This window comes from Candoia aspera, chromosome 2 (assembly GCF_035149785.1).
Source record: "Candoia aspera isolate rCanAsp1 chromosome 2, rCanAsp1.hap2, whole genome shotgun sequence".
NCBI lineage: Eukaryota > Metazoa > Chordata > Lepidosauria > Squamata > Boidae > Candoia > Candoia aspera.
Genome location: NC_086154.1, coordinates 122,019,441 through 122,035,933, shown reverse-complemented (window position 1 = coordinate 122,035,933; position 16,493 = coordinate 122,019,441). Strand labels below are relative to the sequence as shown.

Genomic DNA, 16,493 nt, shown 5'->3' with positions numbered 1-16,493 from the left:
CACATGCCTCATATTTTATTCCTTTAGTTGCTACTAAAAAAACAGAAAACCTAGTTATTTCCTCCTCTCCTCCTCCCAGTTTTCCCTGCAGTTTAGCGAGGCTCTACTGTACATGATAAAGTGCTGAAAATAAAGATTCTAAATTGCAACATGGTCTCCATAATTTTCCAGCAGGGAGAGAAGGTGGGTTGCTTAAAGATACCGGGGCACCATTTCCTGCGCCTAGGGCATCTTATCACCACAAAATGGAAAGGGTTTTAGTAGAACATAGTGCAAACAATCGTTCTTAAGATGTTTCTGTTGTTACAAGGATATTTAAAACCAGAATATTTTAAATATATTCCACTGAAAATTCACCAACATTCACATAAATATATTTATGTCCTAACCACATTACGATGGTTTGGATTTTGAACATTTTTTCTTTTGGGAGTTGGGTTTTTTTTTGGTAGAGGCTTTAGGAAAACCACCACCAGGAACCACAATGACCTTAATTTGTATAGTCTTAGCAGAATAGTTGACATACAGTGTCATTATCAATGGATTATCAAGAAACATTTGAATCTGTACTGTGTGTATTCAGAACCAGACTTTTTCATTTTCTCATTTTTCCCCCTGAGTTGTCTAGTGACAAAAAGATGCATAAAAGTGGGGCAAACAAGCTCATGTCACCTTTGATGGTTATTTATTAAAAATCAATGAATAATAGTCAACATGTTGCCACCTCTTAGAATTCCCTTTCTTTATATAAAACTTAGTGGAAATGGGAGGAGGGGGTGCACAAATTGCATTTTAAAAAAATATTAACTTTCTCTTTGTTGCATTTTTCTCTCTGCAGTGATTGTTACATTGATTCATGCACTATATAGCTGCAATGAATGGAGCATTTAAAACTAGGGTTACTAATACAAATCTGGACAACCACTAGATGACCAAGAGTTAGGTTTACGTATCTCTTTGCTGCCATCTTGTGGTCATTTGGATTTTTAAAGCATAGATCAGATAGCCCACATAGAACTCCAAGGCTTGGTTTATGCCTTTGGCCCCTTCGGGATCCCAAGTGTGGCAGCTTGTAGGCACACTGCCCAGTGGGAATTGCAAGTAGATGACTGAGGCATTAGGTTACACAGTTTCACCTTTCACATGCACTGTACTGTCTAATAAAGGACCACTGTGGTCATGCAAATGTAATGGCAAAATGCACAGCCTTCCTGTGAAGGCACCGATGGAACAATCAGGGCCTCCAACTCAGAAAAGCCGTACACATGGGTGAGGGTATGGAAGTTAACAAATGTGAGAACAAGTCCCAAATATACAGCATGCACGTTCTCAGCTGGTGCATAAAGGACCCAAGCCTACAGACACAGACCCAACAGAAAGATGATTCACAGTATAAGTAAGAGCGTGGAATGATGTTTTTCTCCTGATTCAGCAAAGCGTTTAACAGTAGGCTAAACTTTTACTAAAATGGTCCTAATACAATACCCTACATGCTGGAAATGTTTCACTGGATTTAAACCACAGCCTCTGTATACCAGAGCAGACCCTTGGAGTGCTACCAACTAAGACTATAGTCCAGTTGTTTTAATCATTGAACTCCAAGATGGCATGTGTGTGTTTCATATCTTTAAAAGGCACAGTCTGTTGCAAGACTTCTGTAACAGTAAAAACAAGTAGGTGCACTATGCCTCATCTATGCCTCTAAAAAACCTACACACTAGAAATGCATCAAAGAGACCTGAAGAGTTTGGGGCAAATTCATGGTTTGTTTGTTTTAAATAACAGCTAATCACAAAATAAAATAAATACTTTCTAAATATTAAAACAGCTAGAATCATAGTGATTTGCCTGAATATCAAAAGAGAAGTAAGTCTTTAAAAGTATAATCCTATCCATGCGTAATCAGAATTAGTCCTTCTATGTCTGATAGTGCGATTTTGAGTGTATCTACTCAAAAAGCAAGTCTCACCAAGGGTGCAAATTTATGCACATTCAGTAGTGAAACTTGATGAAAACAGTAGGACTTATCAGTTATAAATAAACATACTTAGGATTAGGCAGTATTTTTATCTGCAGTTTAAGATAATACTCTCATAAAACAGCTATACTAACTGGCCCTAAAATAGAAGTGGTAACCTCCGAAATTTTGTGGAGTTTAACCAAACTTTTTTAAAACAAACAAAAGCTATTCATTAATTCTCTAGTCGTGAGTGACAAAAGTTATCTCTTTCCATGTTGGTTCCAATTCAAGTCACGCTGAACAGGACAAGGTGAATTGACTACCTGTTCCTCAGCCCTGTTCCAAGTATAAATTTAATCCCTAATCTCTAAAATTAAAACACAGTCCAGCTATACTTATTTGATGAAAAGAAACAAAAAAAACCTCAGGCTCTCTTTCGTCAGATTAGTTATTTTGTGGCACCATTCCTGTATTGTTAATTAAGAGAAGAACATTTATTTCTGGTGTGAGATTCCCCTAGGTAACAAAGAAAATGGCAAACTTTAGCATTAGCTACGTGAGCCACATCTGATTTTTCTTTAACGTAACAACAGTTGGCTTCTTCCCTATGATTTGGAATTGAGAGAGAGATTATGAGTCGCCTGCTTCCCATTAATATGAAAAATTGAATCACAACTTCATGCTCAATAGGAGTGTGTGCATGGGATTAATCAATGGAACTTCACATTCTAGGTGTTTTCAATCACTAGGTAATGTTAATCAGTCTTTATAAAAGAATTGCTAACTTCTGTTCGCCTTTATAATTTTGCATTCCCTTTAACATGTAGTTTAGAAGGTGGACTTGAGCTGACATGTTTTTCCCCGATCCCTAAATAAATGTTTTAAAATTCAAGCTATGCTATCACAGCCCTTTACAGAATCCTCAGTTTTTCCAAAATCAGGTTCTATAAAATCGTCCGGTATATCCTGCAGAGGCTCTGAGACATTCTCTTGTATTGATTGTTTCTTACTTTGACATGTTAAATTCTTGCAAGGCCTCACCAGAGAAAGGAATACAGCAGCCAACAGCATTCCAGCAGCACAGGAATAGAATGCAGAGCTGTAATTTGTGGTGGTATCCACTAGTACACCTGTAAAGGCAGGAAGAAAAGAGCAATTATGAAAAACTTCATTTATACCAGTTTGCAACATCCTTTTGAAACGTTTTTTCAGATTTTTCTTTCCTGAGTATGACTATAGAACACTGAATCTAATCTTTTCCAAGTTTAAAAACAATCGGGGGGGGGGGAGTTGTTAATAATTATTTAAAGGGAATCACATTCATTAATAACTAAGGTAAAAACAGCACTAAAGTGATCTTCCCCAGACAGATTAAAGGCAGAGTTGTAGCACACTGAGGAAGAATGCACTGGCGTAAAGAAAGTGCTTCCTCCCCCACACCCCATTTCTTTGTAAATGCAATTCACGTCAAGTCATTCAATGTATAGGATGCCCCGTGTATACATGTTACAATAGAGTGAGGATTTTGTGGGTGTAACTTCTGGAAAGGAAACAGCAAACAAATTTCTGTATACCACTTGATTTGCAACCTCACTGCCCAGTCTTCACAACTGGACTCACAACATTACCGGGCATGGAGGTTAAGTGATTGTTTTCTCTGTTGAAGTTTAATAACTTCTTTGTCCTCCACTCAAATCCACTGTCTACTTCTGCCTTACTTAATTTTCACATCCTTTAAGTTATGGCTGGGGAATTTATGGTCTTCCAGGTGTTTATGGACTGCACCTCCCACCACCCCTAAATAATGACTGTGGTGGTTCCTGGGATTATTAGTCCAATAACATCTAGAAGGCTACAGGTGTCCCCTTCTCCTCCTCCCTTCTGTGTGTAAACTTTAGTCCAGTTCCTTCTTAGTCTGCATATTATTGAACTCAGAACAAGAATTTACGGGGCCACGGTCAGACAGGTAGAGATTTCTATGGGGTGTGAAGAGCTGGGTTCGAGTATTAACCTAGCCATGGGCAAAATCTGTCACTGTTTGCCATCTGTAAAATAGGAACAACTCCTTGCTCCATAGAGCGTGAGGCATAAAACACAATACAAAGCTTGAAGCACTCTGTAAATTAAGACCACTCCATTGCTAATAATGCCATTTGTAAGGATGCTACTGTTCAGCTATCTCCCAAGCAGATGCATTATGTCTGGAAGGGGAGGAAGAGCTTGCTGGGCAATGCTGAAGTGCTTGTTAGAGAGAGAAAAGTAGCAAGATAGTTTACACAATAAATTTATCTAATTTCATTGCAATTAAAGTTGATGAATTTCAGCTTGGCTTCTTTAGGGAAGCTGATGAGACTGCAATGCTTATAAAAATATGTGAGCTGTTTATGTGAAACCTTGTCTTTTATTATTCACCTTGAGTCAATATAATCTAGGAACGTTTCAACTTCCTCCTGCTTCCCTATATATGAATCTATTGATGCTGAACTGAATGTTCCCTGCTCACACAAAAACACCTTTTCCAATTTTTATTTGTTCCTCAGCTACGGTTTAGTATACATTACCACCACAATTAAAAAGCTGCCTAGTACTAAGTCAGGTAATTGGTCCATCTGGCCCAATCTTGTCAATGCTGGCTGGCAGCATTTCTTCGTATTTTCAGGGACACCTTTTTTCCAGCCCTACCTGATAATGACCCATTGAACCTGGAGGCATGTGAAACAGGTGCGCTATTATAGAGCCCCGGCATGGATCGTAAGTAGAGAGCATTTAAGAAGATCCCTGAAGTGCTGCTTAACTTTACCTGCAAGGGGTGGTCCAGCCAACCCTGATAAGCTTTGAATAAATACATAGACCCCTGCAGCAGATGCCATCCTCTCAATGCCAACAATATCGTCTTCAGCCAGCATCGGAATGTGTGTGCCCGCTACCGTCCCGAGCATGAATCCAAAGAAAATGCTACACATCATTAGCCCCCAAAAATCATAGGCAAGAGGGAAGGCAAAAAGGGCAACATCCAGCAGAACAACACAGATGAGTTCAATATAAATTTTTCTGATGGGCTTTTTGTTGAGGACCCAGCCAGCACTGATTCTACCAAAGACCTCAGCTACTGCCATTGCTGACAGAATGTAAGCAGAGCAATCCTTGTTGATGCCAAGGCTCATGCTGAGGGGAATTATGTATAGTGAAGGAGCAAAGAATCCCAAGGTAGCAAATAGACCAAAAAGCGCATAACAAATAAAGCTGTAGTCTTTCAACACAGAGAAGTCTAGGAGTTTGGGTTTGGGTTCCTGGGTGGGAATGCTACCACTTGCTATGAGCATCTCTGTGTTTTCCTTTGGTTCTTTACTTTTGAGTTCCAAGTTGGCATCTCCAGGTATGTTGTGAGGTGAGGTAGTTATTTCTACTCCTGAGTCAATGGAGTCTATTGAGGTGCGTGTCTGCTCATTTTCAAGCATGTACTTTGTCTCTCTTTGCTCTTCCACTGGTGATACTTTCACTACTTCTTGTGCTATGATTGTGATGGGTCGCAGCAGCAATCCGCAGGCAACAATTCCAAGCTGCAGTAGACCAACAAACAAGAGGCTGGGTCTCCAACCAAAGTATTCCTTTGAAGCAGTGATAGCTGTAGCATGGGAAAAAGTAAAATATAGGTGTGAACCTGGAAAATACTCATGTTTATAATAAGAGGTTCAGATTTTGCCATCAGATCGCACTCGTATAGTTCATGGTGCTAACATTAGGATACGTATAGAATTCTTGGCTAATTCTTTTGGGTGACACTGATAGCTTAAGCAGGAGAAGTGGAAAAACAAACCAAGAAAGTATGGGATTTCTTACACCAAGCATTTCTTTGCCCAGATTAACTTTGGTGCCTCTAACTTTAGCATATACTGGGCAGAAATACTGAAAAGTCCATTAGCACAGGTTCAGAATATATGCTTCTGTCAGCTTCGGTAAACATAGGATCCGGTGCTGATCTCCTACTTTTCCAAACCTGTAAGCACAACAATCTGTGGAACTAAAAACAGTGTCTTCCTCCACCAGGATGGAATGAATTAAATGCAATAGATGTGGGAGCTAGAACAGAAGTGGGAAATTTTCGGTTTAAAGGCAAAATGAAGGTTCCAATTTGGAGGAGTACTGGGAGAAAGGACATTTCACCTTAGCACATTCAGATAGGCTTGTTGCAATTCTAGTAGGCTTGAATGCAATTAGAATTGCATCACACCTCCTTGAACATGCTAAGACCCCAGGGTTTGGATTTCAGATATGATGTGCCCCAGTTAATCTGCCAGATAATCTCATAAATAACCGCTCTATTATTACCATTGCAGCTGGGGTGGACATTTTGTACAGGTTGCCCAACAGGTTGTACATAAGGTCATTCTACTATGCTTATTGTAAAAATAGTGCCAAAGTGAGAACGTGCTTTGTAGGGGTCTGAGCTCAAGCCTAGAATAACCATGGAGTTAAATCATGCCCCTAATTACAAATGTAATTACAAATCCCTTTTTATACTGTCTCCTCTTTACATTTCCAAGATGTGGGAAGATCTGGATATCCCTTCACTCACCCTCTTCCTCTATTTTTTCTAAATCTCCCCCCACCTCCCAGTTAGCAAGTGTGCGACTTTTCTTAAGACTGGAAAGTTCTGATTACTTGGAGTAGAATGAATGGACTGATTTCTGACTCTAATGAAAACAGCATGCATTCTGAGATCTTGATGTACTTTTCTAGAAAAGATTTATGAGGCTGAGAATAAGATTAAATTTATATCCTGTCTTTCCAATAAATATATGTAGCACTCTTCTCTCCAACTTTTTCCCACAATAATCCTGTGAAGTATGTTGGGCTGAGAATGAATGACTGGCCCAAAGTCAGCCAGTGAGCAGCGACCTAAATTTTGCATCCATAAGACTAGTCCAATACTTTCACTACTACAGAACTGTTCATTTTTTGTTTTTAGTGCCTTCAGGTCAGTCTTGATTGCTGGTGACTACATGGACAACTCCATGCAATTTTCCTGGCAACATTCTCAGAAGTGGTTTGCCAATGACTTCTTTGAAAGAAACTGACTGGCCCAAAGCCACCCTGACTGGCTTCATGCCTAAGGCAGAACTAGAACTCATGGTCTCCTAGGTTTCAGCCTAATGCTTTTGACCACCAAATCAAAATGGCTCTCAACTGTCCGTTTACTTCTTTACAATATACTGATGCTTTTGAAGCATGAACTTAATGGATTAAGGACATTTTTGCTCAAAAGAAAAATCTATGGCTTTTATTAATGTCTGGCAGAACCATGTGATCTTTAAGGACTTAGACAGAAGGGTTGCATTTGGAAAATGATTGCAACTGAAATCCTCTCTCCATCATTTGCCCTTTTTTCTGCCGTATTACAAAATAACCCAAAGAACTTTAATTTGGAGTCACACAGCTTCTACAATTAATATACTTGTAAATTTAAAATAGAAGTTAACGCTTCCCCCTGCCCCCAAATAAGCTGGGTTTATTGAAATGTTTCTTTAAAGGCTGGGTAGGACTGTATTTTGATAGGTCCACATCAAAAGGGCAAAGGAAGATACAACATTCAGATATGCCTAAGTCAGGAAAAGCAGGAAGTGCATTTGGTACCTGGTGCAAAAGAGAAAACAGCAAAGCATTCTCCTGTAGAAGCCACGGCAGTGACCAGTGAGCGCTTTTTGTCGAAGTACTGAGATAGGATGGTGACAGTTGGAAGAAAGGCAAAAGAGTATCCTAAACCTGTGAATAAATGCCGAACGTTAGCGTAAAGCAGTTATGGATACACTACTTCAGGGTCAGAAGCGTTCGTTTTCCATTTCTGTGGTGTTTTTTGTTTTGTTTTTTGTAAATCATTCCCTCAAGACAGACTGTCTGCCATCCATCATTTCTCTTGAAATTCTGACACGTTTTGCTAATTCTTGCTAACAGATGTAGTTTTTCAAATAATTAGAACGCATCGTGATCCATTTCCCACACTAAGCTTTCAAAATAGACTCTTGCCCTGTCCATGAGCAAGGAGGCTGAAAATTCAGTTCTAGCTGCAGTGGTGTTAACAATCAGGGTCATTCAGCAGAACTGAGAACTATGCAAAGTTTTCAATTTCTGAGGTATCCTGTCCTCTTCATACAAGGGCTACCTCTACTCCTGAATATAAACATTTCTTGCAAAATTACGATAGCTCATAATTTTTCTAAAACAAAAAACAAAACTCACCCGAGACTATGCCGATTGAGATGTACATTTCCACAACTGTGCGTGCAAAGGAAGCTGCAACCATTCCAATACTGACCAGTAACCCTCCAATCATCACCACCAGGCGATGACCAAAACGATTAGCCACTACTGTAGAAAGAGGAGCTGCAAAAAGAAGGAAGATTTTGTTTCTCTCTATCTCTTCGAAGACCAGAATACTGGAACCCAGCCTAGGTGCTTTGGTTAGCAGATGCTTTTATTAGTAGATCTCTCCTCCCCTGACAGTGCCCCGTATCAAGCAGCTAAGAACTCTGGCAACATACAAGTCACTGGCCCAGGGATCAAACTAAGTAGGCACCAGTACTTGCTTCTAATTATTTTAATATTTCTCTGTTAGACCAGTCCCAAGTGATACGTCGTATACACACATGAATTCTTAATGTATGAGAGCCAGTCTGGTGTAGTGGTTAAGGCAACAGACTAGAAACTGGGAGACTGGGAGTTCCAGTCCCACTTTAGGCACCAATCCAGCTGGGTGACCTTGGGCCAGTCACTCTCTCCTAGCCCTAGGGAGAAGGCAATGGCAAACCACTTCTAAAAAACCTTGCCAAGAAAACCACAAGGACTTGTCCAGGCAGCCACCAGCAACTCAAAGGCACCAGTATAAACCTCCCACCCACAATCTATATTTCATTAAATAAAAGAAAGTATTTAATTGAATTTAAATTTGTAAGAACACCCAACTCCATAGTGGCAAATGGGCAGGTGTTCCAACAGAGAAACCCTACAGGTCCCATCGGGTGACACGGTTTAATTAAAAGGTAACCGAAGTATGCCAACTCTGTGGGATCAAACAGGATGGGCAGACACTATAGAAGACAGATGGTCCCTCAGATATGTCTGTAAACTTGAATTAAGCCACCATGTAGAATAGTTACTAGACAAAATATGCATAACAAGTAGACGCTCTCCAAGAATCTAACTGAAAACCAATGCATCTAGAATGCAACTCTTCATTGTTCTAGTATTTATTTCAGAGTTATCTTCCTGAAAGAGAAAAGCTGGTTTGACTGAATAATCTCACTTAGGATAAATACTGGTAGTCCTTACTTACCAACCAGAATTGGGACCGGCAACTCTGTTGCTAAGCAACACAGTCATTACATGAAATGTCATGTGACTGTGCCGGATTTACATCAGTTCCTCTGTGGTCATTAAGTGAATCACCACAGGTCATTAAATGCAATGTCATGTGACTGTGACTTGCAACTTATGCTGGCTTCCACATTGACTTTGCTTGCTGAAAGCCAGCTGTGAATGTCGCAAGTGGCACTCGTGACTGTGGGATGCTCTGACCATCGTAAATGTCATGAGTACTGATGGCGAGCAGGAGAGGGCCTCTATCCAGGGGGGAAAACGCATGCGTAGTACTGAGGAATTAAGCAGCCATTCAAAGAGACACAGATCAGACCCGCCTTAACTTTCGGGGTTTATCTGTCTGGGTTTTTCCCACGCTTCTTCAGTTTGTTAGGATTCTGTTTAATGTAGCGGTAATAAACACTAGAGACTTACTCCTTGTCTCAGCGTGATTTCTGACTGTTAGGACAGTAAATGCATGCCAGTTGCCAAGCGCCCAAATCACTATCATGTGACTATGGGGAATGCTGGGACAGCCTCAAGTTCAAGGACTGGTCGTAACTACCATTCGTTCAGTGCTGTCGTAAGTTCGAATGGTCACTGAACAAGTGGTCATTAAACGAGAACCACCTATAGTATAGCCAAGTTTTATGCAGGGTAGGGCCCTTTTTAAGCCCATTGAAAGCACAGGTCTTAAGGTGTAGTTATCTTTGGATAAGACCAGGATTTTAAGATTTCAGATAACCATTATCTAAATATATGCTTACCTGTAAACGTAAGTACAAATACACATATTGAGATTATCCATGATATCCTGCTGTTAGTTTCATCAAAACTTTCCACTAAGTCAGTAAAGAAGACCCCAAAGGACTTGATAATGCCATATGTCAAGGCCTCCACAAAGAAGAAAGCGAATGCCACAATCCATCCCCATCCTCCATCAGGCACTTTAGTATAAACATTTGGGGCAATGCATGACATTTTAGTTGCTTTGACAGTCATTTTGATCTGGAATAGAAAAGGTAGTAAGACCAAAGTATTATCTAAAGACACAAGGCAGAGCAGTTTAGGTCTTAAACATATCTATATGGAAATAAGCATGAAATAAGTGTACAAAACGTAGTTTCCTCTAGACTATTAAGAGTTTAAAGTAATTTTGTCTATTGATTCTCTATCTCATTATCACAAATTATGTTGTGATCTGATAGGGTTAGTTGAATTTCTAAGCCCAAAATATATTTCATCATAAGAACAAGCTGATGTTCTTTCTCGTCTTTCAAGAGAAAGCAATTAAGGAACTACAGTATATCTGATGTAAATACAGTAGAGGGCAGCTCTGAAAAAAGAATCCATGATCCCAAGGCTGTGGGGAGTGAGAAGAATCCCAAACTTGCAGTTGCACTTGGGGCTGGGTTCTATTTAATTCCAAACCTGTCCTGCCATTAAGAGATGTCTTCATAGTTGGAAATGCATCTAAACCATGTAATGATTTTGAAAGTTCCTCATTTTGCTTTCTGAGCACTTTTTGCGTCTGTGCGCCTTTGAGTCAGTTTTCTGACGCCTGGTAACTGCCTGGACATGTCCCTGCAGTTTCATTGGCAAGATTTCAGAAGTGGTTTGCCATTACCCTTTTCTTCCTCGGGCTGAGAGAGTGTGACTGGCCCAAGGTCACCCAGCCGGCTTTGTGCCTCAGGCAGGACTAGAACTCATGGTCTCTAGCCTGATGCCTTAACCGCTATACCAAACTGGCTGTCTTTTTTATCATTAGAACAGCATATACACAGACAGTGACTGCTGATGCTTAAGCTTCTTGATAACTCAATCAAAGCTCCTTATCTAGTGCACTCTAAAACAGAGTCAAGCATGCCTGAAAAAGTTCTTTGTGCTGGTACTTTGTATAGTCCCAGGTTATTGGCACACTGCTTGCTCCTTTTAGTGATTCCTAGAAATATGAGTATGTCCAGAGCATTCTCCACATAGTTAATCTTTGGAAATAATATATTCAGTGCTCAGGTGAGTTATTCGGCTTGGAGGCTGTACTTACTTTTTCCTTTCTGCCTGATGCCTCAGGGATGGTAGATTATATCACTACTAGGAGCCAAAACAGTCCCCAAGCAATAGTAGGTATTTTATACCAAGAAAGTGCAGGTATGTATGGGAGTTGTAATTTAATGCGTCTGGACAACAAAACATTGGGGAAAGTGGTATTAGAAAGTTGTGCTGCTCTAAAAATTGGGTATATGAGCAGTACTTTCTGAAAGAATCAAATTGTTCCAATTCAGCAAGAATCTCAATATAATGTTGTCGGGATTTGTACCACCAAAGTATATTTTCCCAGTGGAGTACAGAGCAACTTTTCACAGGGAAAAATATCGAGACAGCAAAGCTTTTCCAAACTTTACTACAAAAGTAATAAGAACTAGTTCACTGACTTAAAATTCTTGGACTGTCCATCTTTATTCCAGGATTCCTCCAGTGCAAGGATCTGCAAAAAGTTCCAGCAAATCCTGGAACTTATCCTGCTGCAATTATCAATAATTCTTTTTAGCTGCCAGTGCTGTTATTTTGAGTTGGTTGGAAACATTTATACATGCAAAGTTCTGCTTTAGTCCCAGTTAAAACTGTTTCAGGTTTGACTAAGCGTAAGTATGCAATTCTGTATCCTTGATATGCAAGATTTAATTGCACTATTCAAAAGGAACAAATTCCCTGATATGTCATGGACAGCTTAATTGTATTCAGTTAAATATATCTAAGTGCTTAAGTGTGCCAAATTGCATGTGAGATACATTTAGAAGAGTGTTATCAAAATAATTAGCAAAAATGGCTTAAGGTTCCTAGTGGAGAGAGTTTTAAATGTTTGCAGGAAAACATTTGACAGTGATCAGCAACTTTATCAGGAGTTTTTCTTCAACATGGTGATGAATGCTTTTTGAAATTAACTTCTTTTGTCAAATGATGCCTAAAACATAGGATTCAGTGTTGTATTAATAGAGGAAGCATTTTAAACTTGGTTTGCAAGAGCCAAATTAAAGAAACTTTGTCTTAAGCATTCATCAAGTCCACTTATGCTTTAGCCCAAAGGCACTGCAGTGCCATTTTAAAGCTACTTAGATATATGGGTCTAGACACGTTAACTAAATGGTAGGTAAAAATTATTTAGGCATATACATATAGAAAGCAGAATTTAGAATCAGTAATAATTTTAGTCAGCCTTTAGTCAGCCTGCAATGCGCAGGTGCTTATGAAACCTTAAGACTGGACAGTCTGTGCCTTATGATCTCAGATTTGGAGGAATAAGAACAGGAGATACCTAGTACTTCAAAAATCTGTGTAAAATAAGATCAAGATAACTCTTGATACTGTAACACTTAATGCAAATCAGGTTCGACTATTGTGTTAAAAATGGGTCATGTATATCCAGATATGTTATGGGTGTAACAAATCCTACAGCAAAAATCAAATTTAAAAAAGGATTTGCAATTTTTTCCAGATTTGGGGCAGAAAGAAAGCATTCAGGGTTTCTGCGATGTAAGTCACAATACAGTCCACGCGTAGCACTTCATATGTGGGGTCTTGATCAAATCCTCTCTGAAGCGCGGAAGCACAGGACAGGCTCCAAAACCAGTTTGATTAGCTTCTGCAGAACGCATATTGTAGGTTCTGTCCATCCTATTTCTGCTCCAGCGAAGTAAGCCTTCTCGTCGCTGCTCAGAAAAGTGCAGCTTAAAAGAGAGAAGTGGGATCCAAGTGCTTTGTTTAGTGGAGATGCGATGCCTGCTGAATTCAATAGCGCGGAACAGGATTTTAGCGGCCACGTTGCGCCATGCGGTTATCCTCGATCCGGTTTAAAGCGCATTGATAGAATGCAAAAACGTGCTGCTCTATCGCCTTGGGATAAATAACCCCGTGCAGAGGGTTTTTTCCCCCCTTTTCTTTAGGGACAAAGCAGGGAGAGCGCTATTTTATAAGGAACGAGGTTTCCCTAGGGGGAAAAAAACAGGTTTTCTTCCGAATGGAAGAATAACCCCTCAGTTTCACGTTCCCAGTCTTTGCGATGTAGAGCGTGGGGACAGAGCACTCGCAAGAAAGCCCAATACTGTATCTTCATCCCTTGTGCAAGCTTCAAGGCACAGTTCAACCACTTTCTTCCAATCGGATCCCATCCTCTCCCTTTCTTTTAGAGAGACGGATGCTCTTCCGATTAAAACAATAATTAACTTAAAAAAAAAGCGACAGCAAGACAACCAAACTTGTGCCCAGAAGAAAAGTCACTTACCAGGTCAGTAGAAGGTGTTGCTGCTACAACTTGGGGAGAGAAAGATGTGGAAGAAAAGGATCCCCCCAAGCTGCAGAGAAGAGCAGCTTTGGCCTATGACCTGGTCAGCAACATGTTGAGGTGACTGCTGGAACACCCAACCGTTCGCCCTCAAGAGCGCGAACCAAAGACCCGGCTCAGGAAGGCACGGGAAGGGGGCTGCAATCGCCTCAGACTTATACTCCTGACCCCCTTTGGGAAAGGTGGAGCCTGCCCTGAGCCTACAATAGACCCCTTCAACGGAAAATAGTGACCAGGAGTCTCGTTCGTTATCCGATGCTAGGCTCCCGCTGCCGGTGCCAAGGCTGTCCCATGGCCAACCGGTGCCTCCTTTGCTCCTGAGTTTTCAGGGGATTCTGCCCTTTGCCTGACGAGCAATCTCTCTCGCTTTCACACGCACACTCAGCACTCACTCGCCGCTCCCTCCTGCTCTTTTTCACAAATGCTGCCGTCTCTTCTAGTTCACTACAGTAGCTTTGCTTTTTATACCGGCTCGAGCCGGTCTCTACCGGCAAATCCGGCGCGCGCTGTAGCTCAGCAGCGCCATGTGCGCGCCGGGCCCGGTTTCGCAATTGCAGCAGAAGAGCTGGCGGCTTCCGCGCGCTCGGAAGGGAGGCGCGCTCCGTGCGCGCCGGGCGGCAGTAGGCGCCGCGACCTGAGCAGTAACGTTGGAGAGGAGGCTGCAAACCCCAGGAAAGGGTGGGGGAGGACGAGTTTCGTTTGGAGTGTGGACGGGCTCTGCCACGTTTGCTTTCCTTCGTGACACCTTCCCTCTCCTTATAATGTCTTAAAACTGATGTAAGTCGATGAACTACAACCCAGACACGCGCTTTTTAAAGAGACTTTCGCCGTCCCTTTTTCATGTAGTTCCTCTTTGGGAAACGGCGGCAAGGAAAAGTTTCCCCTACTTTACGAAGGGGGAAACCTTTCCCCCGTTAGTAAAGTATGTTCTAAAGGGGGCGTCATGTAAACTCTCCCCTTTTCATAAAGGCTAGGCATCTTTATTCAACAGTATGCTTCACTGCGCAGCTTGGGAAAATATATTTCGGAATCAATTGTTTAGCTCATCCCTGAAAATCTCGTCTCAGCCAAAGGAAGCCCCTCGCCCGAGACTCCTCGTTTCCTTAGGCGTATCTCTGCAGTCTTCCCCGTCCGTCCCTTTTTTTCCTGCGCCCAGCAGGGGAGGCTCTCCTAGCAAGTTTGTCCTGATCTTTCTCAACAGTCTCTGTACTGTAAAGGTAACACCCTCGCTCCCCCCCCCCCATTGCATGGCTTCCGCTCCGGTGTCTTCATTAGTTCGTGAATTTGCGGTGGGAGCCTTCGGCGGCTGGGTGGGAGGCAAGGGAAAATTCAGTTCGAGTATTACACAGGGATTGTAAGCGAGGGCGACAGAGGAGGAGCCACTTGCTTAGTCTAGATCAGCGCCTTATTTTCAGTTCTGGGTGAGGTCATTGGAGGTAAACTGCGGCAGAGAGGGCGAAGCCTTCTCCTTGCGGAAGACATCCGCCTTCTACTTTTTCCATCCGCGCGAACTTCTTTCTCCTGATGCCCGCCCTGCGTCTGCATGTCTTTAAAAGAGAAATGGCAGGATTTGCTAAATATCCCCAGAGAAGCTTTTCTAGAGGAGTACAAAACAGAGGAGGCGTGGACTCTCACTGGTTCCCAAGCTTTACTAGAGTTCCTGGCGGCAAACTTGGCCCAGGAATCTGATAGAGCAGCGAACCCGCTCCAGCGAACGCGGCTCTGCTCAGGTCGGAAGGCCGCTCCCGCCGCCGTTCCCTAAAGAGGGGCCCTGGCTGCTGAAACGGCACCGAAGTAGTTCTTTGCAGCTTCGCAGCTGAAGTTCCTAGCTTAACTATTACATTTCCAGGGCAGAACCTTGTGTGAAACAATCGCACACACGGAGAACCAAATTACCAAAAAAAAAATTGCGCCAAATTGCCGCACAGCATCAGAGTTCAGCTCAGAGTTGATGCAACCCGCTGCTTTCTTTGGGATGCCAAGTACCGTACTTGATGTTCCCATTTCCATCACAGCTTTTAAAGAAGGGTAATTTTATTTGATGTGGCGTGTCCTAAAATGGGGAACTCGGGTACCGCCTCCTAGTGGTTGGACTGCCTTAGCGGAACGGTCCCGGGCGCGAGCCTCGGCGCGTGCTCCTTTCTCCGCGGCGGCGCGAGTTTCTTTCCCAGGTTCAAGCTCGTGCTGCCGCCGCTAGAGCCGATCCGGGCAGAACAGGTTTCTGCCAGTTTGGGTGTGTGGCTGGCTGGCTGGCTGCTGTTGTATATGCACTAGAGACTCGTAATCTCCCGGAAGCCGAGCTGTCCTTGTTGCAATGGGTGATGCTGATGACTCAATAGACTGGCGGTGCTTCCAAGTCCTTAGGACAGAGCTAGCAGAGTCCCTCTTCGCGAAAACCGAAGTCGCCGCCGCCGCCGAGCTAGCAGTCTGCAGTCCTTAGCCTGAACGTTCTAAGCTTGGATTTCTACTGTTTTCCCCGTTTCAGTGTAGAAGAGGAGAATGCTGTTTCATTCTGTCAGGTCTCTTATGGCTCCCGAAGAAAGATAATTTTTGCTGGATTATTAGAACTGCTTGCTATACTAGTTCACTGATGGCTCCTGTGAGTTTCTTCCCTGACCCGTGTGTGAAGTTCTCACGCACAATCTAAAATTCACTTGAAAGGTAAATTTTAAAAGGTACGGCAAAGCTAGTTTGGTCCAGAAATTCATAATCACCATATTTCCTCTTTCTCCAGCAGCAGAGGATTTTTTCTTTCAGTTTCACTAGTAGAGGTTGAAACAGTCTGAAAACCAGAGACCTATTTTATGTGTGTACATTTAAAGTGTTTACATCAACCTGCTA

General features: G+C 42.1%; 2 protein-coding genes across 8 annotated transcripts in view; one reads left to right on the top strand and one right to left on the bottom strand.

Moving 5' to 3' along the window:
• ARSG (arylsulfatase G) overlaps window positions 1-16,493 on the top strand; it is a 588,957-nt gene that overhangs the window by 4,929 nt on the left and 567,535 nt on the right. The window lies entirely within an intron of this gene.
• SLC16A6 (solute carrier family 16 member 6) lies at window positions 1,415-14,161 on the bottom strand. Its single transcript, XM_063293450.1, has 6 exons — window positions 13,593-14,161; window positions 10,081-10,321; window positions 8,198-8,341; window positions 7,595-7,723; window positions 4,761-5,585; window positions 1,415-3,090 (listed from the first exon to the last, which is right to left on the bottom strand). The coding sequence occupies exons 2-6, from the start codon at window positions 10,313-10,315 to the stop codon at window positions 2,849-2,851; spliced, it is 1,575 nt and encodes a 524-aa protein (XP_063149520.1). The 5' UTR covers window positions 10,316-10,321; window positions 13,593-14,161; the 3' UTR covers window positions 1,415-2,848.